Source organism: Accipiter gentilis, chromosome 19, assembly GCF_929443795.1.
Source record: "Accipiter gentilis chromosome 19, bAccGen1.1, whole genome shotgun sequence".
In the NCBI taxonomy this organism is placed as follows: Eukaryota; Metazoa; Chordata; class Aves; order Accipitriformes; family Accipitridae; genus Astur; species Astur gentilis.
In genome coordinates, this window is record NC_064898.1 from 9,346,903 (window position 1) to 9,374,511 (window position 27,609).

Consider the following 27,609-nt stretch of genomic DNA (forward strand, 5'->3'; position numbering starts at 1 on the left):
GGCCTCCCTGGCTATGTTGCCACCCTGCTCAGGGAGCACCTTCACTTTTTTACAAACAAAAATAAACTGCAAAAGCACAGAGGGGGCTGGGACTGCCTCAAGCTCTCTGTCCTTCAGAAGGATTCTCCTTGTTGCTGTTTGCTTCTCCATCCCCATTGAAATTGTATACAAAAAAATGAAAACATGTATATGAAAAAAAAAGTCTGATCCCATCCCCCAGCGTGACTCTTTCTCCCACCCGAGTGATCAAAAAGGAGCAAGGGTCCCATCAGTGCAATGAGAGGGAAAAGGGGAACAAGGTCAGTGCTCTCCACTCAAACTGCATTCTGCGCTCTTTCTCTGAAGGCTTCCCTCTTCTCAAGGACCATCACAGCTTGAGCCTTCCCAGTCCCCAGCTCACCACACCACAAGCCCCGTTCCTGCCTGCTGCATCCCCTGGCTGCTGGCATCCCTACCTGCCGAAACATTTGGACTCCCACCATGCCTCAGCTGCGCCTATCGGACCCACAGGGCCTTCTGAAATACACGCCTGCCTTTTTCTCCCCAGCCAAGAAGGAGGGCACGTTATTTCCTCCCGGGTCTTCGAATGGAAAACACCCACGCTGCCAACTCCCCCTGCCTGGCTCAGGCTTTACTGACATTTTCTTCTGCCGGCAGCCGTTAGACCCGGCTGCCCAACAGACGAGCTCTTTCTCCTCATCTTCTCCTCACTTAGGTGAGCAAAGTTTTTCGAGGACAGCTTTACTGCTAGGCAGCTATTACAAGCAAACGCGCGGGTAGAGCTGGTTTCGGGTGATTTCCGCGGGACACTCGTGTCTCCAAGCACCGGCTCTGCCCGAGCCAGCAAGACGCTGCGAAGCTCCGTGCGGGGGCGGCCGCAGCGCGGTGCCGACTCTGGCGGGCCTCGGGGCCGACGTGCTCCGGAGGCCGCCTCACAGGGTGGGCGCTCACCGCCGTCCCCTCGCAGGAGCTCCCTCTCTCATCCTCCCTGTCCCCCAACGGGAGACCCTGGCCGCCGCCGCCGCCGCCGCCGCCGCCGCCCCCTCAGTCCCGCAGCGCCGCCCCCTCACCACGGCCACGCACGGCTCCTTCCGCGCCCGCGGGCCGATCGCGCGCCGCCAGCCCCCGCACCCCTCCGCCAGCACCGGCACTACGGGCAGCGGCTTCGCGCCGCCCGACGCGCATGCTCGGCCGCGCCCGCGCACGCCCAACATGTGATAGCGGGGGGGGGGGGGGGGGAAATCTGAACGGCGGCGGCCGCCGCCATATTGCGGAGCTGTCAGCGGCGGCTGCGCTTAGCGCCTCGTCCCCGGCGGCGCCGCGAGCAGCACGGGGCGACCCCGCAGCGCCTCCTGCCCCGCTGTGAGGGGGGGAGCCGCGCGGCGGGGGGCGGGCGCCGCCCCGCCCCACCCCACGAGGAGCGGAGAGCGCCGCGCTCAGCACCCCACCCGGGGGTCTCGTCCCCGTCCCCGTCCCCCCCCGTCCCCCCCCGCCTCCGCCCGGCGCCGCGGAGCGGCCGCCCCGCTCGCGGGGGAGCGGAGCTCCAGGTGAGGTGGGGGCGCAGGGAGCGGCCGCGCCGCCGACCGGGGCCGGGGCGGCCCCGCGGGTCGCTGAGGCGAGGGGAGCGCGGGGGCGGCTGTCAGCGGGCGAGGGCGCGGGGGCGGGGTCTGCCCTGCCGCGGCGCCCCGGAGGGCAGCGCGGGGGCGGCGGGCCGGGGGCCGTGGGGGCCCCGCTCCCCTGCCGCGCCGGCGGCAGACTGAGGCGGGAGCCCGCCCGCAGCCCTCAGGGGGGTCGGGATGGGGGGGTGGGGGCACCAGCGCGCAGCGAGGCGACTTGTTGCGGCGGCGATGCGGCGTTGTAACGCGCCGCTCGTGTCCGGGGCGCGACGCCCTCCCACCCCGCCGCCGCCGCCGCCTGGGAGGGGGGCGGGGGGGGGGGACGGCGGGCGGGCGGGCGCTTTGTTGGGGAAGCCCCGGGAGCGCGCCCTCGGCGTGCCCGTGCCGCGCAGCCCCCTCTGCATTATTCATGTCGCCGAGCGTCGTGGCTCTCGAGGTTGCGGTAGACATGTGGCAGTCGGGTCGGCCAGCTGACTGTGGCGGTGTGGAAGAATAATAAGGAATTACTTCATAAACAAGTGCTGCGAAGCATCTGTTGCTGTCTATTGTTTTCAACAAATGCACATTTTTAGAGTCCTTAAATACTGACCGACGTAATGGGCACAGCGGCCCTGAATGAGCCTTTGTGCATTGTTTTTTTGAATGGATTAATGTTTTGCACAAGTCGTGGGCATTTGTAATTAACCTTGCCGCTTAAAGACTAGCGGCAGATAAGGGGCTTTAGTTTCAGCTTTGTGGAATTCATTTCTCTTTTGTCAGTTTTCTTAATTCGAACGTGAAAAAAATAACTCTTTGGACTCTATGCCAACACAACTAATCACATCAGTTGTAAGGTGCTGTTAAGCTGTCTTTTCTAGTCTATGTAACACCCTAGACGAGTATTTCATGTTCTTCTTTCTGGTACAGGCTTTTAAAAAGGTTCCTTTTTTTTTTTTAACTGAGTTATGGGAGTTGCAATTCTGAGTTTTAATTAATTCTCTCTTTGTGGCTGGTTTGTGTCAGGCCTCAGACATGTCCCTGCGTCTTACTGTTTTGTTTTCATCAGAGATGCTTGTCATCGTGTTTATGTCACAGAAATGTTTTGAGAATGCATCTGCCTGCACAGCACTTCACATATTTAGAAGACTGTAGAAATACCATTACTGCTGTCAGCTCTTACATTGGCACAATGCTGCTGGGCAGTATGTGTTGTGAGGGAAGATGCAGAGTTGGTATACAGTAATGTTGCGGGTACTATGGTGAAGTAGTTTTTTGATCGTTAAAGATAAGAGACAAGTAGTAACTGTTTATTGGATTGTAAGACTTACCTCTATTGATCTATTGATTTAGCATGAGAGGGGGTGTGAGAAAAATAAACTACAAGTCAGTGCAATGTTCCCAGATAAGCAACCTCCCAGCAAATGGCAATTGCAAGGTAGTGGCATATTTCCAAGCTTTGTGCCGATGTGACACAGCTCTTCTGTTAGGTTGGGAGACTAGAGAGCAAAAGTACAGCAAACAGCTTTAGAAAAAAATATGGAAAATGACATGGTGTAACATGTCAGGAGCTGTCCAGAGATTTTTCCTTGGGTACTGGCCGAAAGAAATGGTGTAAAAGTGCTTATAGAGACGATAAAAGAGTTGTGAGCTGACTGTTTCTGCCATTGCAGTAGAGAGCATTGCAGGACTTGATAATAGAACTGCCAGAAAAATGTTGGTTCACAGAAGATTAGGTAAAGCCATAGAGTGAGAATATTGATCCATCTACAAGATGCAAAATTAGGGGAGTAAGAAGTGTAGAGGTTATGATATTAGAAGGCAGCTCCCGGTAAAGAAAGTTACTTTAATAATTGCCAGGATAGGTATATAGCCTTTCTTCAACAGTCTTGCTCCTCTTTTTGAGAAGGGGTACTTCTGTTGGCAGAGGCAAAGAGGGAAGTTGGTTAAGGTAGTCTTTCTATTAGATGTGTTAAATACATCAAAGCTGTCCTATCACTTTACATTAGGAGTCTGTGGGAGTAGAAGAAAGGGAGGATTTTCAAGTCTGTAAATGTAAACAAAGCTTTATACAAACTTCTGAAGAAAGTCCCGATTGTTGAAAGATAGTGATCCATTAAAGCAGCACTCAGTGTATCTTGTGTGCTCAGCGAGTTTATGCCAGAGCTGAAGGGGCCTAGGTAAACCCTTTCGTTTCAACAGTGAAGTGCTGCATCTGTGGGCTAACTTTACCAGTAGGCTAATTCTTAGCTGTGTTTTGAATTTAAAAAACACTTTTTCCTTTCTGCTTCAGACACTTATTAATCACTCTCTGAAATGAAACCTTCAAGTCATGTAGTACAAGGAAAAACACATATTACATTGGCCCAAAAAGGGACTTAATAATCTTTACATTAGAATATTTTGATTTAAGACCTCTAGCTACTCTATATGGAGACTGATGCAAGTGGCCAGTTCATGTTCATAAGTTTCCTTTATTTTATGGAACTAGTTCTAAGAGACTTAACAGCATCATTCAGAAAATAGAATACCTGGTTTTGAAATGGGATATACCCAGAATTTTTATTATGTCATAATTTGTTGCTAACTGTATTTTTAGAGAAAGGTTTATTTCGCTTTGAAACAACAGAGTACCTGCATCAGTCACGCTTCTTCATTTCCGTGTTTGCTTGTATATCAGATGTAAATGGGAAGACTGGCCATCCTGTCATTGTAGGACTCTTCAAAATCGTAGAGTTATTTCAAGTAGTGCAGCTGTGGGTACTTTGAAGCTAAAATTTGAAGTTAGGGTTACTAAGCTTAATAAATACTAACTGTATGTAAATTGTATAGCATATCTATAGCACATCGGTTTATTAACTGGTAAACAGCAAGTATTGCACAAATATTCTTTGGCTGGTCTGTGTTGCTTTTTGTTTAACTACTGTGTTGGCAACTGCCATGTTTTCACTTCAGGAACTCCAGTTTAGAAGAAACACTTCACTCTTCAAAATATATTTAACTATAAATACATTTACTGCATAACAGTTGTACTGGTTATATTGAAATTATTTTTCAGAGAGACAGCAAGCCTACCTCAGGGAAGGGAGGTTTGGGTGTAATGGTGGTTTTAAGAAGGTAAAGATACAGTACTCAAAAAACAAAAAAAAGTTAGTATGTAAAACTCTGCATGTGATATATAGCACTGGTCAAATATCTATTGTTATGTGTTAGTTATAGAATACAGGTCTCTATTTTTCTCATTTTACTCTTTTGTGAGATAGATGGCTTGTTTTGGTTCCCCCCTTGGTTTGCTTACATCGCAGACAATTGTGTAGACGACCTCTCTGTCCGTCTGAAAAAGATGTATGCCGAAGTAAAGTCTGTGGCAAATGAACTTCTTTATTGAATTGCAGCAAGTGTGTCATTAGGGAGCTGTTAGCATAAAAGATGATTGCCCTGCAGGCATTCACAAGCTGCTTTGGAGTAGAGAGGCGAGGTGTTTTTGTAGAAAGCTGAGACCAGTTAGTCAGGTACAGTGGCCTGTAAATTGCCTATTGCTGTCTCCCCAAAGACCTAAAACTTTTAGTTATCACAAAAAATGGAATGGTATAAGACTTTGAAAAGAAAAAGTATATTAATTTTAAATAAGTTCCTGTAAATAAATGAGTTATTTACACTGCTGTGGCTAAAGCTCTGTGGTCCCTGCTATCTATGTGTAGGAAAATAGATGATTAACCTCTTGCTAGAGCTTAGGAGGCACACTGCTGAAGAGACTGCTGGTGGGAGAAGATCCTAAGCTGTGAGGTGGGGATCCTGCTTTTGAGGGTTGGTTCTCTGACAGCTAGGCATCCTGCTCAAGCCTTCTGCCTCCTGTCCCATCCTCACCTGACCTCAGACCCATGGGTGTGTGTATGAATGTTTCTTTTGAAAACAGCTGCTGCATAAATTATTTGACAGAATTTTGGCATCAAGCAATTTATGCACCATCATTTTCCAAAGAAAGCTTTCTTTGTCATCTTTCAACAATTGCTTTATTTGTTGGCTTCTGTGGCATAACTGGAAACATGGATGATACTGATTTAAAAATCCTAACTGCCTTGTAGTGAAATGAATTAAAATCACAGTTCTTAATTTCAAGTGAATTCTTGAAGTTCTGGATGATTTTTGTTTGTGTTGTGGAGCCTGCTGATACTTTGGTAGTTTGTTCCAGAGTCCAGATTACTGTGTATGCTGTGAAGGTCTTGAGGGCTGGAGTGTTGTAGCAGTAGGAACTCTGCAAAATCACAACCCTGCTAATCCTGACTTGGAAGAGGCACCTTTGGGAATTGAAATGCCAAAGTGATGAGCCTTTATGTCTAATAGGTCACAAGCTGGTTTCAGAATGCAGGAGGAGACAGGGATATCATTCCCAATCCCAGTTGACTGGTTTTTTTTGCCTCTATTTGCAATGCCATTTCATGTGAGTGTTAAGATAAAAGTATAAGTAATTAATTTTCAAAGATAAACATTTACTAAAAACAATATGGTTGCGTCCACTAAATATAAATTTAGTGGAAACATGTAAGTAGCAGAAGTTAACTCCCACTCTAGTAATAATAGCGGAGATGCACAATATTTTGCCTGGCAGTGATTTTTGGTTTCTTTTGGCCAAATTTTTACCTTCTATTTGTTTTGTTTTTAATGTTAGCTGGTGCCAATAACTGTGAAAGATAGGGTGTTATTTTTCTATTCAGTGCTTATTTGATTTCACTTTTTGCACAGTTTTAAGATCTGTGAACTTCTTGATTTTTATATACATGCAATACTTGGTTGCAATGCTTTTGTGTGAGTATATTGTTTTGAAATTGCATAACATTTTGAGTATGAATGCACATAGACACAGACTGTGTTTTGCATTGTATATGAAATGGAAACAATGGTCAATAGATTTAAGTTGTAGACCCTATCATTTGAGTTTTATTCCCCCCCCCCCCCCCCTTATAATATGGCACAAGGTCTTTATTATCTGAAATAGAAAGAAGTTCAGCATAGTTGGCTCTAAATCTATTAAATTTCTTTTCTTTTTTTTTTTTAAAAAGATTGTTTTGTTGGTTTTTTTTACTCTAGTAGAAGGTATTACAGCAAACACTTCAGCAAAAAATACCTGGGCTATTACTTGTTTTGCATAAATTTTTTTCTATTGCTCATGTACTGTGATAATTTATCAGGCCCGTGAGATCTGTGGGGCTAACGGTGAGACTTCATTTTTATTGAGTTTTGCACAAGAGGATTCTTACTTTTAGCTGATAGCTTTGTTTTATTGCATGGGAATAATAAATGTTAATTCTGTAAATTCATTTAAATTACATGTCATCAAATCACAGTTGGTAGACATAGAACTATCCTATAATACTTAGTAGTTGGATTTCTGATTTTAAAAATTACTGTAAGGTTTTAAAATATATTTTCAAGTAAGTAATTTAGAGTTGATAGCAATTTAACAAAATGTTTGGGTAAAACCCAAAGCAAAAAGTTGGGTCATATTTATGGAAGAATTTGCAGTGATAAAATGTATCAGGGTATAACAGTCATTTTAGAAAGAGATAGACATGGTCTCTCTTAGAAAGAAATCAGTTGATAACATGTATCTCAGCCTTGTGCCACATGCTATCATTTGTCTCCTGGAGAATAGACTTAGCAGTCATCTTACCATACCCCTTCTTTTCAATGCTAATATAACTATAGGCACATAAAAATAGTTGTGCTACTTTCTATTCCTTTTAGTACTGTTGAGTTGGCACGTTTATAAAATGGTGGATGAGAATCTTAATTTAGCTTTTGCATCGTTAATTAACTGAGTTTAACTCTAGGGCTTCAATCTGCCTTCACTTTTGCAAGCATGAGCCTCTACTGTCAAGAAGGTGAACACAGGGATTACTGCAGCTCAGAATCCTGCTTACTGTTAGTAGATATTACAGCCAAGCTTGTTTTGCTTTTTACTAGTCTTCTAAATTTTTCTGAGGAGTACATTTGGGAAAGGGGGGAGAGGAGGGGGCGGTCTCTTCTGTGAACTGGAAACACGCTGTTGGATTTTATCAAAAGCCAGTGTTAGAAGCACCCAAACCACAGGTTTTTTCTTAAAAAAAAAAAAAAAAAAAAAAAAAAGGGGGGAGGAAATTGTGGAAAAGCTTATTCCTATCTTTCAAGAATATATTGAACAATGTCTTAAAATAGTAGTCTTACTCATACTGTCCAATACTTTAGAATATCTTCCGTAATTAAAAAAAAAAAATCTACTGGAATGTAATTGTCTTTATGCTAGGTGAGCATAGTATTAAACCTTTATAGTTGTGCTATGTTAATTATATCGTAATGACTATAACTTCAAGATACTGTTTTAATTTTTTCAGGCTGATTTTTCATTAAACAAAATTTGCTCCATATCTGCATTATACCATTAGATCTCTCTTTCCATAATCTTTAGTCTTAACATTCGTTTTTCTTTACCAGCCAACAACACTGATGCTTCTTAAATTTCTTTTTCATCCTTTATCTTTGTTCCAGTTCCTCTTTTCAAACATATCTCTGCAGATTAGAAGAAATAAAAATGAAATGCTAGTGCATCTTAGGTTGCTGTGCAAATGTTTCTAATATTTACTGTATTTTTTTATTGCCAAGAAGTAAGGAAAAATAACTTTTTGTAAATATATACAATACCTTATTTGCATTTTTCTTTATGAATGTGAAATCATTTATACAAAAGTTTGCTTTTGATAAATTAATTACTCTGAACATTTTGGTTTTCTCATTTTTTAAGCACTTCTGAAAATTTTATTTATCTGATGCAGTCATGGAGTTATAATACTGTAATCTTGGATTATTCTGAGGAGCATGTAACTGTCATTTTTTCTTAGTATAATTGTAATTCCAGTTTAGTATTATTTTTGAAGGCAATGCAATCTTTGGTACTCTTTGCAGACCATCAGCAGCGCTGATTCATGGAATTCATTACTTCCAAAGCGTGTGAGAAGGTGACTAGCTGCTTATTCTCTTTGAGTTAGAATGAATTGAAAAGGAGGCAGGATGCTATCTACCAATAACAATGCAAGCATTTTTTATTTCAAAGCATAAATACTTTTTTGGAACAGAACACAATAATGCATACTTTCATTACCATGTAGACATAACTTACAGCCTTTCTGCTTTTTTTTTAAAAAAAAGCTCTATTATTTTAAGCAGAGCAGATTTTCTTCCTTTTTTTACTGTGATGGTGTACTTGCATTTCTCTTCATTTGGGAAAAGTGACCATTATCATTCCTTCACTGAGAGAAATGGATGCTTTTATAGACATGAAATACAGTTTTGATGCTTTAAAACTATGTTAGGTTTTTTCTTTGTTTTCATGATATTTCAGGTTTGGCTAGAGTTGATGGATTAAATTGAAGCTTTTGGACTTCCCTGTACCAATTTTACTTCCTCATAAATAATGTTAAAGGTTTTTAATATTAGATGATGTCTGATATCAAAAGTGTTAAAAAGAATTTGTAGCACTTGGGGAACTGTTGTCTCTTTATTCTAACATTAGTGGATTAATATTTTACAACATGTAGAAGTTACTACTTAAAGACCTGTAGATTCTGGTACTGGCTAACTTAGTTGCTCCTTGTTTATGTTATCTACTGAAAAGTATATTTTGTATATGTAGAGCACTTGTTTACCTGCTTTGGGATTTGTACTATTTGGTGTGATGTACATTAACTCTGTTTTAATAAATTTAAAACCAACCCTTTTAATTTTGTTTTTGACAGAAGGGGACAAAGAGCTTGTAGAAGACTTAAGTGGACAAGAGACTAAAGAAATCAAGAAAAATGCCGAAACCAGTAAGTAGCTGTTTCCTTATCTAAAATCTAACAGGGTTTTCACATTTTAGAATTGTGATCTTATAACAGCTCTAGTTTTGACTCTGCCCTTTCTAAACTTCATAAGATCAGATAATGTACAATTAGAGTTGAGATAGTTTAATACCAATGTGAGAAAAGATCAAGAAAGCTCAGTACTTGGAGCATGCTTGGAGATACGGGCATTACTTATAAACCACAATGAACTTAGAGCCCATTTGGCTGGCAGGAGGAATGCCTTTTCAGGAATTGTTGACTTTGAGATGAGATGACATGACATACAGCAGTTAATGGAGGCATAATTTGAGCCTGCCTCAACGTCTGTGAAAATCAGTGGAAGGATTTGCTGCAGGATCTGGCAGGGGAAGACAGAACGTGTAAAGTGTCTGTGACAGCGACAGTGCTAAGTTAGGTGGTGGTTTTACCATAGTAGAGGGTATAACCTAGAAGGTAAGTGTTGAAGGGAGGAAATAAGCAATGTTTGTGGTCTCCTATTTATCTTACTTCAGCTGAGATAAAGGTTCATCCATTCTTTATCCAGGGGAAAAAAATAATCTCCAACTTCTGTTTCAATAACAGCTCTATAATTCTTTGAGGAGATAATTATTCAGCAGCTTGATTCTTTTGCTGTTGATGTAATATTGGTTGCTTAGGATTTCACCTACCACATGTTAAATGACTTTTGGTTGTCTCTTCCTCTTGTATCCAGTGAGCAAAGCATTCAGAAAGGGAACCAAATAGTCAGGGGAGATTATTTCTATTCAACTCAATTGGTTTATGTAATAGCCGTCAGGCTTTCTTTGTTTACTGATGTTTCATTGAGGTAGTAGATTAGGAGCAGGGCAGATCTGTTACTAAGAATAAATACATCTGTGTGCATGTGTGTACACATATACATACCTATACATAGATGTATAAAAGGTTTTTTCCTATTAATCAAAAATGAATCAGTGTAAATGTCCTGTATTGCATGCCACTATTTGGAACTGGTATAGCTTAATGAATAATGTGAGCATGGGACTGTCCAAGGGCTAGAAGTTCTGTTCTGAGCTTTGCTGTTGGTCTGCTGACCAACTGGCCATACCATACTATTTCTGTAATTTCTTGTTTCCCCCCTGTGGACTGGGGGCAGTATCTTAGCACTTTCTGAAGTTGAAAGTAATTATTTGTATCCTGCCCCCTTCTTGCAGAAAGCTGCACTATTAAGGGCAGGAAAGTGAATTAGCAGCATAATGTTTTCTGACTTTTTGAGTCCTGGCTATGATAATTGAGTAGTGCCTTTGATAGAGCTGCTCAGTTGGAAAACTGTATTTTAAGAATAAGGCAAAAAGTCACTGTGAGCTCTTGTGGTTCCTGAGGCCCTCAACTCCATGCAGGTACAGAGCAATGAAGTCACAGAAGCAGTGACTAGAAAAAAAGACAGCCTGAGTAAGATTACTTCTTTTTAAATTCTGGGATTGGAACCATGAAATTTACGCAGGCAGGGTTCCCTCTATTTTAAGGACCTGAGAGAATTGTAGGAAATACAGTTTTAGGATTGTTCACAAGGAAAGCAATATCTTTAGAACTGAGATTGTAGAGGTGTTAGAAAAGCTCACAATCCACCCTAGGAATGGAAATTAGCTACCAGATCTTAGGAAAGAAGCTGGACTCATGCCAAAGACAATTTATCTTTTCCTTTTATGAGGGGCTTTATATATGGAGTTCTCATACGTTGGGGTGTTCTCCTATGTCTTTTGATGATGTAGGCACATGTGAGATCTTAGAAGGAAGCCAAGTGAAAGGAGCCATTAAGAAATTAAATTAAATTGATTACATTTCTCAATGTCATATGGATTTCTTCCTGTAAACTACAGGTTGTTGTAATTGTAATTTGTAATCAGTGAATGAAGAAGTAGCACACGTGCCAAAGATTAAGTAATTTTACCTATAAAAATCAAACCTCAGATTTTGCTCTGGTTGCTTCTTAAATGGTAGATAGCTTTGGAGTGATCCTCTTTCTCTTTATTTTTTTTTCTCCCTCCTTTGGAGACTGTAAAAGCCTAGTCATTGGTTATGGTTAATGAATCTAACATTGTTCTTTGAAGAGTCTTGCTGTTCTGCTAGGATTTGATAGCACTGGACTGTAGGTCTTTTGCTCTGGACATTCACTGTAGCTCTTACCAGTTGTCTTTAAAGACAATCCACAATAACCGAATGTACTTCTAGTCTGGAAACTATTTGTGCTTCAACTCCTTGTTCTTTATTTTTGACAGCTGTTGCAATAAGACTGTCAGTGTTCTGTAGTTTTATTTTTGGAGGTCTTCTAACTTGAAAACTAATGAAATAATCATGGTTAAGAACTAAGAAAACCCAGTTAACATAACTGGTGAGAATTTTGACAGTGTTATTTTATAGCTTTCCTGTCTGTATTACTGTGACCTATTTAGGTTTTTTCCAGATTCTGCTGTAATGATCCAATTAATAATTTTCAGAAAATCTGGTCGTCCTCTAAATATGTGATCCTGTGCAGTACAACTATAAGTAAATTCTATCCATGTTTTTGGAATGAATTTTTTTGTTATGTATAACAAATAATTAAGCTATAGATCAGTTTAAATGAAATCAGTAGACACTAAATCACAGCAAAATCAATGGAATAGATTTGGGTTTCACTTTTTTGCTTTCATGTTGAAAAGTTATGTAGTATTCCAGACAAAATTAAGTAAATGAAGACCAGAAAGGGTCTTGGCATAGCTGAATTTAAAGCAAGGATATTTCATTTTTCCTGGAAGTCTCAGAATGCTACTGTGAATGATCATCTTATAGATGGTAGTGAAAGGTCATTGTTCTTATGCATTTGGGATTTTCTCTCTTAGAGGCTACTAGGTTAAATAGCTTGAGTGAAAAGGCTGTTTTGAAAGGATAAAAGTGACTTTAATATATTGTCCTGAGATATTAAGGTAATATGTGTCTGAAAAATATACATTATTGAAATGTTTTCTTGTTGATTCCTTCAGTAGAAAAGTCTGTTTGTTCACTTTGGCTGTGTTTATAAAAAAGTGGCTTTCCATTGTTTCAAGCAGTTCACTCGGCATCTCTGCTACTTTAAAAAAAAAAAAAAATAGTTCTGAGACTTAGTATTCTTAGTTCTGCCTAGCAGTACAAAATTAAGTTTCATTTAGCTTCTGTTGTGATTCATCAAAAAAACCCCAACAACTGGTGACTTTGTTTAATGAGGTCTTTGCTGCTGTAATCAAAATCGGAGCTGTTAATAGGGCTGTCTTCAGTGTACTTAGTTCCCTGCTTACTGAAGAATAGAATACTTGTTGAATTTTACTTTCAGTGCTTTCTTACTAAAAGAACAGATACAAAATGTTTCTCAGCTGTATGCTGTTCTCCCCAATCTTCACCAAAAATAGAAACATAGAAACTAAAATTAGACATCATTAGTTACATAACTGTTAATCATTTCATAGGCTAAGAAGATTAGGTTTAATTGACTGAAATATTAGCTGCATTTATAGGGTGTAAGAGGAGTTAAAGTCATTAGCTGTTTTTGCTGGTAGTTCGCAGCATTTTTGTACAAGACTACAAGGCAGGAAAGAGAAAGCATTACGCTGGGTAGTAACGAGTAGATGTCAAAGTTACTAAGATTAACAAAGAATTCTCTTTTTAGACTTCAACAGTTTACAATATAGTGTATTCAGAAGGACTAGATATCAGATTCTGGAATAATGGATGTTTAAAATTTGAATTATCATTTCAAGATCAAGTTAATTTCTGTGAAGCGGTTGAATTCACATAGTGTATACATTAATTTTTGACTAGAGTATTGTTTTACAGAAAAATCTTTGAGATGTGTAGTGCAGTATTTGAATTATGGTTTGAATATATGATTTATTTCTGCAGCATAAATATGTGATGTCAGTTTGGATGACTGCTTTCTTTTGATTTGTCTATTAGTAAAATCTATTTGCCATTATTCTGTAGCCTTCTGTTTCTAATGCTGTTTAATCCTTACCTTTTTATGTTATCTTCTTCATGCATTTTTCTCTTGCATCTCTTCCTATGTCTGCTTTGAGGTTGATACAGCGGGTGTGCTGTGTATATACAGTGTGTAAAGCAGTGGGACCGATATACTGCTACTCCTTAACACAAATAATTTAATATGCGAACTTGATACAGTAATTGGCTGAACTAGTGTAAAGAAACTCTTGGAAGAAACCTTTGTTGCTATATGCAATTTTCTTATAAATAAGAATTGGAATAGTTTCTGTGGCTTTTACATGTGACTAATTCATATTCATTTATTAAAACAAAGCAAACCGACTGGAAACCTTTTTCATGTAATTTTTAAATAGTAAATACTAGTACCTACTCAGTTTTGGGCTTCCTGATGAAAGCTGAAGTGCCATGACTAATATCTGTGAATGATGGCTGAAGTACTGTAATAGGAAGTATTAGACTATTAAGCTAATAGCAGTTTTTGTGCATATTATATGGACTGTATCTACATTTCAGGAGAGGTCCAAAGGTTAATGTGGTGACTATGCAATATCCCATGAACTTTTGGAGAGTTGAAGTTAGATACTATAGAGAAATGTAGAAATGTTTTTTTCAAATCCTCAAAGCAGTGAAAGAATACAAGAAAAATATAAATGAAATGTGTGCTTTTAATATGTGAACATGGATGTTTATTGTTCCAGGTGTGTTCATTAACCATACTCTTTATTGGTTGGATAAATTCTTTCATAGATAAATTGCTTTAGACTGTTTTTATAAATACTATTTTTTGTGAGCTGTGGCAAATGTCCTCATAACCCACTAGCAACATTTGTTATCAAGAATAATCAAAATGTATGTATGTATGGGTTCTTCCCCTTCCCTTGACCACGTTTAATCATTCTGAAGCAAGTCTAGTAAAATACAGATAAACTCAGACTGCTATTTCTGATGCCAAGGACCTGGACAAGCTTGAGAAATGGGCCCATGTGAACCTCATGAGGTTCAACAAGGCCAAGTGCAAGGTCCTGCACCTGGGTCAGGGCAACCCCCAGTATCAATACAGGCTGGGGGATGAAGGTATTGAGAGCAGCCTTGCTGAGGAGGACTTGGGATACTGGTGGATGAAAAGCTGCACATGAGCCAGCAATGTGCACCTGCATCCCAGAAAGCCAACTGTATCCTGGGCTGCATCAAAAGCAGCGTGGCCAGCAGGTTGAGGGAGGGGATTGTCCCCTTTATTCTGCTCTCATGAGACCCCACCTGCAGTACTGCGTCCAACTCTGGGGTCCTCAGCACAGGAAAGAAATGGACCTGGTGGAGTGAGTCCAGAGGAGGGCCACAAAGATGATGAGAGGGATGGAGCACCTCTCCTATGAAGATAGGCTGAGAGAGTTGGGGTTGTTCAGCCTGGAGAAGAGAAGGCTCCAGGGAGACCTTATTGCAGCCTTTCAGTACTTAAAGGGATCTTATAAGAAAGATGGGGACAGACTTTTTAGCAGGCCCTGTTGTGATAGGACAAGGATTAATGGTTTTAAACTAAAAGAGGGTAGATTTAGACTAGATACAAGGAAGACATTTTTTACAGTGAGTGTGTTGAAATGCTGGAACAGGTTGCCCAGAGATGTGGTAGATGCCTCATCCCTGGAAATGTTCAAGGCCAGGTTGGACAGGGCTTTGAGCAACCTGATCTAGTTGAAGATGTCCCTGCTCATTGCAGGGTGGGTGGACTAGATGAACTTTAAAGGTCATTTCCAACCCAAACTGTTCTATGATTCTATAAGGTGAAGAAGGTAACTGTCACAGTGCAAGGGTTTAAAGTAGTATTATTTGGGAAAAGTTTATTACAAATAGATTAAAAAAATTACGTATATGTATTCAGATATTGGGACAAAGCAGTTTTGTCAGAAATAAGAAAAACTATACTTCATGTAGCACATTTTTTTCCAAATGTTTGGTGATCCTTTTATGGTGAAAGGTTTCTGTTCCTGGCCACTTGTTTATATTGTTCAGTATAGGCAAATGAGTCAAGCTAAATAGTCACTTTAAAAGCTATGAGGTAGGTATTGGTATTCTAAACAGAGACTTTGTGCTCTAAAATAGAGCTTTGCAGCAGTGTTTTCCTAAACGTCCAGCAGGCTTTTTTCTGTGCTATGCTAAACTTCACTGTGTTCTTTATACCCTCTTACAGTGACTCTGTTTATAAAATTGCACTCTTTAAGGTAGCCAGCTGAAGAAAACTTTGTGCCAAGCATTTTCTTCTTCTTAGGATTTTTTAAAAAATTAAAGTAATGCATTAAACTGTCCTTTTATCTTTTCCATTATCACCTTTAAAATACAGCCTGTGCTTGTCTAGATGCTTGGCTTATGTAACTTAATGTATAGTTGCATAAAGGGAATGTATTCAGGATGGAATTCTGCCAGAAAGAGGCAAACCCTAAAGGTGTTCACACTTTGCCCATGGGTTGTAGGGGTCTTTTTTTTAAATGCCACCTTCTTCCCAGCACAAGAGTGCACTTCTTGTCCTAGCTTTACTGGATGAACATCAGTATAGTCACATATCTAAAGTGGGAGCTGAGAAACTGTCTTACAACCTTTGCATTAAACCTGTATATAGTTCCATGGGTTGGGTGTTGGAAGTATTAGAGTTTTTTGGTTGTTTTTTTGTGGGGGGCTAGGGAGGGGGTTAGTGTTTTGGGGTTTTTTGGTTTTGTTTGTGTTGGGTTTTTTGGTTTTTTTTTTTTTTTTTACTGTGTACGTTGCAGTGGCCCAAGTCAGTGATTTCTAGTGCTGGATGTAAGAGGGCTGGTCTAGGAGTGCCGTACTGCCTGATGTCAATTCTGGCTGTCATCGCAGAGCTGCCGTTCAGGTATGATGTTGCCCGATCTGTGGAGGATGAGGGGAGGATCTCTCACCACATGGACCTTGACAGAGGATTCACAAAGTCTAAGTTACCCAGTTACTAAGCCTAGAATAGCATTTTTAAGTATTTCCCTGACAGGACCACCATGATATTTTAGTATTTAATATTTGCATAGAGAGTTCTAGGTCAGTAATAAGTGATACAAATTGTTAAATTGTGACACCAAAAATAATGTTTGCATATAGCCACTTTTTAACATTAAAAAAAAAAAGTTTACTCAGGCATACAACAAATTGCAGAACCACCTAGAGAGTTTCTTGATTAGTTTACCAGAGTAGGATCCTTAGAAGGCAGTCAAAATTACATATGAATATACCAAGTGAGACTTGTTGCAGTTCTTACCCTGATCCCATGCACAGCACAATGGGATTTGTCTCACAACTAAGCAGCTGAAGTAATTGTCTTAAGTCTTGTCTAGTGCTTTGTCATAGTTTCTGAAGTTTGAAGGAAGATGTGTAATCCTGGTGAGAGCAAGATTGAAAAGCAGGTGTTAAATGGGTCTTGTGGTATGAGTAGTGGTAGCCTTCCAACATTTGCTACAGGAAACCTTCATACATTTCTCTTGTCGCTGTTGCAAGAGCTCCTTCCTATTCCGTATTCATGTGGTAAAGTCGGTTCAGGGTAATTATGTTCAGATTAGTGTCTGTCTTCATAATTTGTGGTTCAGATAATTTCCCTCTGTCACCAATGTCACATGAGGAGTGTTGCCTCAAAGTAGCTGGGTACCCAACAGCAGATTGCATGAGTGACAGTCCATTGCTGCATTTACTGAGCCTTCTTTATCTGCCTGTGTTTTCTCAATTCCCTGCCTTATTTATAATGTGGAAACTACCCCCATGACACTTCTTAATGTAGTTGGTTAGCTTTATTTTACAGACAACAAAACTTGACACCAGAGGTTTGATTTTGTTGAGAGTTTGCTGTGTGACTGACATTTGGATTAGATAAGTAAACCTTCTGGGCTCAGTCTCAGGTTTTGCCAAAAGTAAACTTTTTATTTCCCATGCCCAGAAATAACTGAAGCTGTGAAACAATGTTACAAGATTGTAAAAGCTTGGTATTTGTATGCTAAAAATCTAAGTCACTCCAAATGTCTTCAGAAGGAAAATGATCCAGTGTAGTGTTTAACTTTGTCTTTCCTTAAATAACTCATATCACAAAAGTCAACATTTTAATGTTGCTATAATTTAATTTGTGACTTAGAACTGAAAGTGTAAATATTAATTAGCAGTTGGGTGATCTGTTAATCAGAAGTTCAAAGAAAAAGGAAATTGCTGAAGACTTAAACAGTTACTGTAATGCATGTAAGTGACCAGGTACTCCTAATGTGTATTTGTATCTATTGCAGATGTAGCAGCTGTGTACTGTTACAGCACTTGGCTTTTATTTGAGGCAGTAACATCCAGAAGCAAAGAGAATCTACAGACTGTGTTGAGTTTCCCTCTGTATTACATCTATTATTTTACTGTTTGAGTATTTTAATTCTTGTGAGGTATATAGACTCTCAGGTAGTAATTTGCATTTGTAGAAGATGACATTTGTTACAAGGATATTAGTGTAAGAAGTTTCTGCTGCAAGTCTTAAGTCTGCTGCAGTTAGTTGAACTTGCTGTGCTTTTGTACATCTTCTGTGATGCTTTTTGTTTTGGTAGTGGTGCTGTTGCATAACAGTGCTTTGGCATTTAATAAAGTTACATTTTAGCCTTATGCTTTGTAACTTGCTTACTTGTAGCTGCCCTAAAGCAGGCTTTTTTTAAAAAAATGAAAAACTGGCAGCCCCACACACTTAAGCCAGTGCAACTGGCAGTGAGTTAGACCTACCATTTAAAATGGGTTGTCCTGCTAGAGAATAAGCAATTTTTTTTCTTGAAATGAGCAGAGTAAGAGAATCTACAGAAACACCTCTTTTTCCCTCCTTCTGACACACAACCTTTAAATTTTTTTTGCAGTAGAAGTTTACTATCTTTTACTCCAAAGCCTTCAACTCCTTTTTCTTTATCAGTGCTTGCACACAAAAAAAAGTTTGCTAACCCCCTGGTATCTTCCTTGTTTGTAGGTCTATAACCTAGAGGTCCTCGGACTCCTGTTACTCTTGTCTTGTGTATCCAGCTCATGCCCAAAGTTGTTTACCTTGACACTAAAGAAAGGAGTGAAGAAGCTTAATCTGTTGTACGGGGACAAACTTCTCTGCAGCTTTTGTTTTTGCACCTTAGATCTCCCTTTTGTGTTCTGTACTGGCAGAGACTTTTCCAGACCCTCATTTCTCAAAGTATTCCACCTGGTGGCAAAATTAGGGAAATAGTTAATGGAAGTGGTTGCACAGGCATAGATCAAGTAGTGTAAGAACCTGTAATACAAGTCCTCATTTATTCATGTTCCATATTTTATAGTAGAGAGAGAGAAATTAGAATATATCTATGTGTCTTATTTAAGTTTCATGTTTCTAGTTTTCACATTTATAGCAAAGTAGATTTGACCTTTAACACTTTATATTCCTGTTCACTAAAGATAAATAAAATGTGATACCCTGGCAGTAGGAATGGAGGACCATTCTAACAGTGAGAAGACAGTACTGTGTATTTAGCACTGTGTTCTGTTTTATGAAAATTCTCTCTTCTTTGTGTACCAGTTGAAGAGAAATTGGAACAGACTGTTGTACTTCCAAGTAAGATAGGCTTCCAGATATCTCCTGGAATATTTGACTGCTTGTTTTAGAGCAAATAAAAATAGTGACTGTCAGGAGTCATCTGGAAAATCATCCTCTACTTCAGGAGAAGGAAGAAGTTCATTGAATAGTGGTGGTTTTTTCAGTATTATAATAAGGGAATTGAATGGGATCAGTATTAAAGGAAGCTAACTTCTGTAGTTCCTCCTTCCACTGATGGAAAAATCTGCTATTGGTCTGTCCTGAGGTGTACAAGCTCTAGCCCTATATAGTTTAAGACTGCCGAACCTCTTAATTTTAGAAATGGTGGGGCAGGAGGCTGCTTGTCTTTTTATATTGCCAAGTATAAATACCTTAAAATGATATGTATATGACTAGGAACTTTTTCTTTTGCACACATTTGGGAAGCCCACTGAAAGATAGTGCCCAGCAGCTGAATGTCCCAGTGTTCTTTCAGTGTTCGGTAGTCACATCAGCTATCCAATTTAAATTAATTTTGAACTTTGGTTCCTGGTTTGACCTTCAAACCTAGTGTTAAATATTATCCTGTATATACGAAATACAAGATGAGATTTTTTGCAGATTCAAATTCTCCGTTTTTTGTCTGCTGCAGTCTGTGTGTCTACAAGACCATTACAATGTTGAATTGACTTGCCATATATTGTTTCTTACAGGCTAATTACAGTATATAGAAGCATTACACTGTTACAGTAATATTTCTTTATTTTCTGTAGATCAATGTCAGAGTAACAACAATGGATGCAGAGTTGGAATTTGCCATCCAGCCTAATACTACAGGCAAACAGCTTTTTGATCAGGTAACTTATATGTGTCTCTGTGTATGTATGTGTACGAACACATAAAACTGTTGTGGGTATTAAGGCATAGTTTGAAAAAGTGGAAGTGTTCTTATGTATAGATTACATTTTTCCTTAGATTATCTAAGCTATTCTCTGTTTGAACTTCCTCATTACTTCTCATGAAATTTACTAAATTCAGAGAGAACTCTGTGTAAATAGGTTAACAGTGAGGCTTCAGCTGAATCATGCATATAGAACTGCTTTGAAATTAATGGTATTTTTTACGTCTAATCACATTATAGTTGCAACTGTGATATAATTTTTAGAATTATGTGTATAAGAAATTTATGTAGCCTTCACTATTTAATAATGAATGTAACAATAAAAGTCCATTAAGGGAAGCTAAGATCTTCTAATTTTTTTTCCCCAGAATGGAAGCTGTAGATACTTTTTCACTTCTCAAATGTTAGAAGAGTAATGTTGTCCTATGATCCTGTTTGAAATTTAAGTTAATAATAATAAAAAAAATTAAGTGGAAAAGTGAAAATGATGGCTTTGTGCTTATGGGTTGCAGACCCATCAGAACTACACACTCTGTTGATAGTGTCTCTGTTGTACACCAGTCAAATGGGCTAAATGAATGACTTCTTAAAAAAGGAAAAAAGGTTGGTTTTGCATTCATTTCATGTGCTGTTAGCCATCAAAATCTTGAAACAATTTTTTGATCTAGGTTGTGGACCGTTCTAGAAAATGTTAAGAATAGAAGCTTGTCAATGTGTTGGGTTTTTTCCTCTAAAAACCAATAAATATGTTATATTATCTAGATCCAAGTTGTATGCATTTAGTTAAAAATGCAGAAATATTCAAAATTACTCTTCAAAAACCACTTAACTATATCAACAATTATGTCTAGTAGAACTGTTGTTTCTGTCCACTTTTTTAGAGATGCTTAAAGTATGTAGTAATGGGTATTATGAGAAAGTAACACGCTGGTTCTTTAAGAACCCTTAAACTTTTAATTGACCCTTAAGAGTTGATTACATGTCTTGCTATATAAATTGAAAGGAGTACAATGTTGATTGAGCTTTTTCTTTGCAAATGAAATTTCATTCATCTAAATTATTGTTTGAAATGACTGTCTGACTCTTAAAACTTCTACCCCCACCCCTTTCTCTAACATCAGTAGCAGTATATCTTCAGCCTCTACATATGAATAGACTTCATGACTCTTACAAAGACTTCTTGAAGAAAGGAGCTGCTTTTTGTCTAACCAACACCACTATCAAATAAAAAGTACAGTATTCTGTGGCACAGAAGCCTCAAGCTGTAACTTGTCTTTTGCCAACCTTTGCTATCTTCTGCCATGCAGTATTGGGTGGGGTGACATTCTGCTGTGTAACGTCTTGTGCCCAGGTAATCAGGTTCATCCAAATTGGGGCATTCACAAACAGGGAACAAAGATACAGCTCTGAATTCTTTTTCATGCTCTCTTCAGCTTTGTTCCTCAATTCACTGTGTGGTGTTTGACATCTCACCAGTTCTTACAATCAACTTCTGGAAGTTTAAATTGAAAAATTGTTAGGTCAAGCAAAATCAGCCAGCATAGTTGTGTGTGACAGAAGCACTTTCAGCCCAATCTGAAACGCATATGTGAGTTCCGCACAGTAACATCAAGAGCTGAATTGTATTGCAAAACCAGCATGAAATTTTCAGACAAAAGTTATGCTGTTTCTCTATAGAAAGAGAATTAAATAGCACTGTTACTGAGATGGGCCTCCAAGGTTTATGCAGAAATTGTGGACATGACAGTAGACTTGTTGGTTATTGCTTGCAGAAAATAACCTCTCCATAAGTTTAGCTGTTTTGCAGTGCTCCTCTATATTTTTGGTGAACAACTTGTCCTTTTTTCAGTCAATGGTTCTTTTAAGCTTTTAACTGGTGTTTTCTGGAGTTATTTGTTTCCCATTCCATTTGTGTGTTTTCATCATCTTCATCTGCTAGCAGACAAGAATTCATCATTTGACATCTCTGGCTTTCTCTTTCTCTTACATTTTGAAACTCAGTAAAGTTACTATTTATTGCACAGACCCATTTTTTCAAAATTGCTCGTATTTCAGAAGATGTCTTAACATATTTATCATTAGTACTTCTGTCCTGTCAGTGGTCAGAATGGGCAAGAGGGGATCTGTCCTCCAAAAGACAAGTCCTCCTTAGTAAAACAATTTAGCATCTATAACTTTCCTAGGCGGAGAAGCACCCTGTGATGGGTACGTTTCCACACACTGGTAATGGTGGGGGTTGTTTTCAATAAGGTGATAGCACTGAGCATCAGTACCTCTGGTTTACTGTAGTTGCCATTCAGAAAGAATGGGAGGGTTGTCTCCTTTATCTCAAGTTACAGCCCACTGTCCTTTCCAGATATCTTGGAAGCCTCCCTTATGATCTTTTGGAAGCTGACTCAGTGAAATTCTTGCTAGGTTGTCTTTATGTGTATGTTTTGATTTGCTAAAACAAGTCTACCGCTCTGGCTGCTGTTCTTCAAGAAGTTTTTACTGCCTATTAATAGTCAAGTTGTAGGATGTGACGGTGGATAAATCTGTTTTACAGATGTGATTGAAAACTTGCTTCAAGCCACTTAATGAAACTTTTGAGCCAGAATCGAACTCTTAAGTTTCTCATTCTGTACTTATTTTTCATATTATACTAGTGCAGTGCATAAGTGCTTATATTATCTTGGTACAAAGTTGCAGAAATTTTTTTTTCTTTCCTTTGAGACGAGAAGCAGTGATAGACGATGCTCTTTCCTTATTTGTGGAGTCTGAAGTAAAACAGACTAATGTGTAAGCTGGTTTTAGTGTTGGTTTGCAAGCATGTATAACTCTGCATTGAAGTAGACAAGTTGTCTGTATTTAAATAATGCGCATCTCAGTTGAAGGGCCATAGTTAGCAGGTGAGAGCAAAATGTTTTGATCTGAGCATGAGCACTTGTCTCCTTATGCCTTATGGGCAGAGCTGTTGAGCATCTGCAGTTCTTACTGACTTCTTTTGCAGCTCAGAGAGCTGATCAGGTACAAAGGCTCAGCTTGGACATTTGCAAAGTAAAGAGCATTCTCAGTCATCTGATAAAGCCATAAGTAGTTTGATCAGCATCGTATAGGAGATCTCTGCCAAAAGAAGCAGTAGGTCTGAAATTTCTGTGTTGGGACACCAAATTTGATGTTGCTCAGTACCATAATAGTAACAGAAACTTGTTCTTAACATTTCTTACGTTCTAAAGTAAATGATGTAAGAAATCTGGAGAAAATATCTGTTCTCACTAAAGGAATCAGGCTGGATCCATGAACATTGCCTATTCTGTGCTTTGGAGCTTGAAGGTGAAAGGGTAGAGGAGGAAAAAAGGTGTACAGCTGAATGATTAATAAGTAATAATACAAATATGCAAGGCATCAGAACTAAGTTTGCACAGCTATCTTTTGACATTTTCTAATTTTCAAAATCTTTATTTTGCAACCCGATAGTACTACTTTAAAAAGGAGGAGGATCTATGTGTAAAATTCTATTTACTTCACATGCATCTGAATGCTTCCATAAAACAGCCTTCAGTAAACCAGGTTGCCAGCATGGTCCAACCTGAGAACATACGTAAGTACTGCCATACTGGATCATTTGGAGCCAGAGTTTACAGTTACTTAATCCTTGCTGGACCTTTTTGATTAATTGCTTATTGAATCCATGTGTACTTTTACTATGCAAAAGACTTGTAAGATAATTCCACAGTTTCATTATACTCTGTGTAGTAAAAGTGCTCCTTTTTGTTTGCTTTGAACCTGCTATCTAATGATTTCTGTTGATTCTCTTAATTCTTACGTTATGAGAAATAATGAATAATCATTCTCCATTTTCCTTCTTCGTGCCATGCAAGTTTTATAGACCTATATCATTTTTCCTTGCCTTGTTTCTCTGACAGTAGCCTTGGTTCTCGTCTTAGCTATGCAGAAGATGTTCCATGTCACTGATCATTCTTTTCAATGTTTCTGAAATATTTCCAGTGCTGCAACATCCTTTTTTAAGTTGGTGTGACAAGTCCATATGTAGTATTAGAGATTTGGGAATACTATAGATGTGTATAGTAACATAACAGCTTTGTTTCTTTTTTCCTTTACAATGAGAACTTTGTTCACATAATTAAAATTGTTGTCTTTTATGTACAGTATTTTTTTATTAAATATCATCTTTTATTGAGGTTCATATTCCTTTTTACTGTTCATTTGCAGATCTTTGTGGAAGACTTTCTACAGCAGATTCTGTCACATCAGTTTCATTGTTTTTTGCAGATCACATATGAAGTCCTGGGGGACTTACCTAGTGGTTACACTAGAAGTCTGTTGTGAAAACAGTTTGTTTTGTTTTTCTTTTTAACTAGTATATCCATAGAAAGACCTTCTCTCTGTTCAAAGGCAATTTTATTTCTTTAGTAGCCTTTGGTGATAGACCTGGTCACAAATATTACAGGAAATCCATGTATGGTTTATCAGCTAGATCATCCTTACCCCTTTTATCATTAACTCTTAGAAAATCTCAAAAATATTTGAAGGAGGTGATTCATCCTCATTACCTCCTATTTGTCCACAAGTATTATTTTTTATTATAGCTTCACCAATTGTCTTCTGTTGAAGTGGACTTACTTGTCTGTAGGTATGCAGATCACTTCCCAGACATGCTTTCAAATAATCAGGGTCCTCTTTGCTACTTGTATTCCTCAGGTGCTGAGTTTGATGTGAGCAGTAAGCTGCACATTCCAGTCGGTAGTTTGGCAACACGGTGTTTGAGTTTTAGAACTCTAAGGTGAATGCTTCCCTGAACCTGATGTTTTGCTACTATTTTAATTTTTTTCATTCTTGTAACACTTGATTACATTTCAGTTTGAGATGGTTTCTGTAGCTTAATTACCATTAAAAAAAATATCCAGTTTATAGTGATTGCTGATTATTATGGATCACTTATCTTTAGGTGGTGAAAACTGTTGGTCTTCGTGAAGTCTGGTTTTTTGGGCTACAGTATGTGGACAGCAAAGGCTACTCAACTTGGCTGAAGCTAAATAAAAAGGTAATAATTCCCTAATATTTAGGCAAGTGTACAGTTTGAAAAATAGTCTTATAAGGCTTGATGCTTTAATGTTGTAGGTGAGATATAGCTGGCTTCAAATTTAGTTGAAAAGTTGCTTATTTGATTTAAATGACAAAACGCAGTGTTAAGTTTGGTTAGTTATAAAAGAATATGCAAAGCTATATCAACATTTGAGAAGGAGATACTGATTCCTGTATTTCTAGTACCATGGTGATGCGTGCATTAGGAAAACTTAAGTTCATATGATTGTTCTGTTTTCATGTAGCAAAATATAATAGAATAAATGTTTTACAGCTGGGGCATGTGTGTGTATGACGTATTTGAGCTTCAGGAATTTGCATGTATACAGCTATAGATCTTTAAACAAGGCACCAGTAATAGACTCTTAAACTGCTGTTTAGGTATCTAGTAAGTAGATTGTAGGATAACTTTTATGTTGTTTTTCCCCAGCAACACTGAGTACCTTGTATCTCCCAGCTATTGGGATCCAGGTTATTTTACTTCAAATTCTATTTATGAATTTGAATGGTCACTTTTTATTTTAATATTGGCTGTCAGGTTAGTGGCACTGTTTAGAATAAAGAGTTTTGGTTTTTTTAGTTCAACTTAAGAATACCTTTTTTTTATCTTCAGTATTAGGAGGTAAATTGGGAGGGTTTTAGGAGCAAGTCCCACTGTCTGCATTTATATAATCTTTCCTTCTCTGTGGTAAATCCAGCAAGTTAAACCTGCTAACCACCAAAGCTGTCTCCTAGAATTTCATGCGTGTCTTGTTTCACATGCAGTAAATGTTATAGTGCTACAAATATTTTGTTAGCCCTAATGGCTTGCCTGCAGTGATTGGAGACTACAGGATTTGGTGCATCATTTGCAAAATGTACAGAAGACATTGCTCTATGAAAGCCTTCAGCAAGTTAAGTGGCTGGTGCGGTTCAGGAGCAGCAAGGGTGTGCTGCTTTCTTTAACTTTGACTAAGGCAGTTATCTATCTTTTTTTTTTTTTTTTTTTTTTTTTTAAACTTGTAACATTTGATTCTTAAATGCATCACCATAAACTGGCTCTAACTTGTAAGTTACTATTTAAATATTTGCAGTAAATACAGATAAGATCTGATAAATCACAAAATAGATGTGCAAATAAGGTTTCGTTACGGCCAGAGCACAACTAATCATTCACTGGTGAGATTAAAGTGAAATACTGTGTATGTAAATCAGAAGCAGATGGACAATAATGAAAAGCGAGCAAAACTTAAAATTTACTTCTGAAATGTTGAATATAGTACTTATGCTGCCTTACGTACACGATTAAATGGTTGCATTATAGTTACAGTATTTGATACTTCCTACAAGTCAAGCAAACAGATGCATCATTTCATGTGTAGTGAAGAAGTTCTAGAGGGACTACTAGTGCACATAAAATTAAATTTGTAATAAAGTGCTGGAGGAACTGGGTTGTATGAGATTTATTTTATTATGACTGTACCTTTTAGCAATCACAGTAGTATTTGGTATTAAAATTCATTTAATTTTGAATGGTTTTGATTTAGTCATAATCTGTGCTGAAAGCTGAACCCAAATGAAATGGAAAATTCTACATAAAAATAAGGGGTTTCCTTTGAAATTTGAAGTAGATGCTTACTTATAAGTTAAGATGACCACATCTGATCTCTTCACAGAAATCATGATTATAAGGCTTATCTGTTCTAGAAAAATAATGTGATTAATAGAACTATATTTTTTGCACAGGAACAAAGCACATGTATTTAGTTCAATAGTTCAGAGAATCCAAATTTACACTTAGCTTGAAGAAATGTGCTGTAGGTCTTGCTAAAGAAACCTTGTTAGATCCTAATTTGTTACTTCATGCAATTCATCCTTGGATATATTTTATTTATCTATTTTAATATGTATTACAACTTTTTTTTTCCCATATCTTTATTGTGATAAATACAAATTCACACAAGCCTACAAAAATACTCTTAAACAGCCTTTGAGTAGTGTTTCAAAATTGTCTGATTTATCCAAATTGGTGTACTTGATTCAGTGCCATGTGAACCTTTAGTGAGTTCCACAGTGGGCTTGTCAGGATGCACTGGGTTTCAGTGTAGAGGAGCTAAAGAGTTCATTACTACTGAGTTAATTATATTTAATATACCATTTAGTGCTCTCTTTATTTTGTCTTTATTCCTCCCTCTCAGGTAACACAGCAAGATGTAAGGAAAGAAAACCCTTTGCAGTTTAAGTTCAGGGCCAAGTTTTTTCCAGAGGATGTATCAGAAGAATTAATTCAGGAAATAACTCAGAGACTTTTCTTCCTTCAAGTCAAAGAAGCTATCTTAAATGATGAAATATATTGCCCACCAGAAACTGCAGTTCTTCTGGCTTCTTATGCTGTCCAGTCCAAGTATGGAGATCACAGTAAGGAGATACATAAACTAGGCTACCTAGCCAATGACAGACTTCTCCCTCAGCGGTGAGTGAGACTGTTTTTTGCATCATATGCTGCATATAAACTTGATTACAGTGTGTTTTTAATGATTAAAATATTAAGTGATAATGTGCATTTAATGGTAGCTTTCTTAAGAGAGTGCATGTTTTGCTAGTAAAATTTAGAGATCCTAATTTAGACTCTAAATAACAAAGAAGTGTCACAACCATGGG

General features: G+C 38.5%; 1 protein-coding gene across 2 annotated transcripts in view; it reads left to right on the plus strand.

The window, feature by feature from the left end:
• The first annotated feature begins 1,424 nt into the window (after positions 1-1,424).
• RDX (radixin) overlaps positions 1,425-27,609 on the plus strand; it is a 49,690-nt gene continuing 23,505 nt past the window's right edge. Inside the window, exons 1-5 of one of the 2 annotated variants that reach the window (XM_049822815.1) lie at positions 1,425-1,547; positions 9,362-9,433; positions 19,757-19,840; positions 24,833-24,928; positions 27,147-27,421. In XM_049822815.1, coding sequence (XP_049678772.1) covers positions 9,422-9,433; positions 19,757-19,840; positions 24,833-24,928; positions 27,147-27,421 — 467 coding nt within the window. In that variant the 5' untranslated portion in view covers positions 1,425-1,547; positions 9,362-9,421. Of the gene's footprint in view, positions 1,548-9,361; positions 9,434-16,285; positions 16,305-19,756; positions 19,841-24,832; positions 24,929-27,146; positions 27,422-27,609 lie in introns of those variants that run through there. The other variant, XM_049822816.1, reaches the window with a different exon arrangement.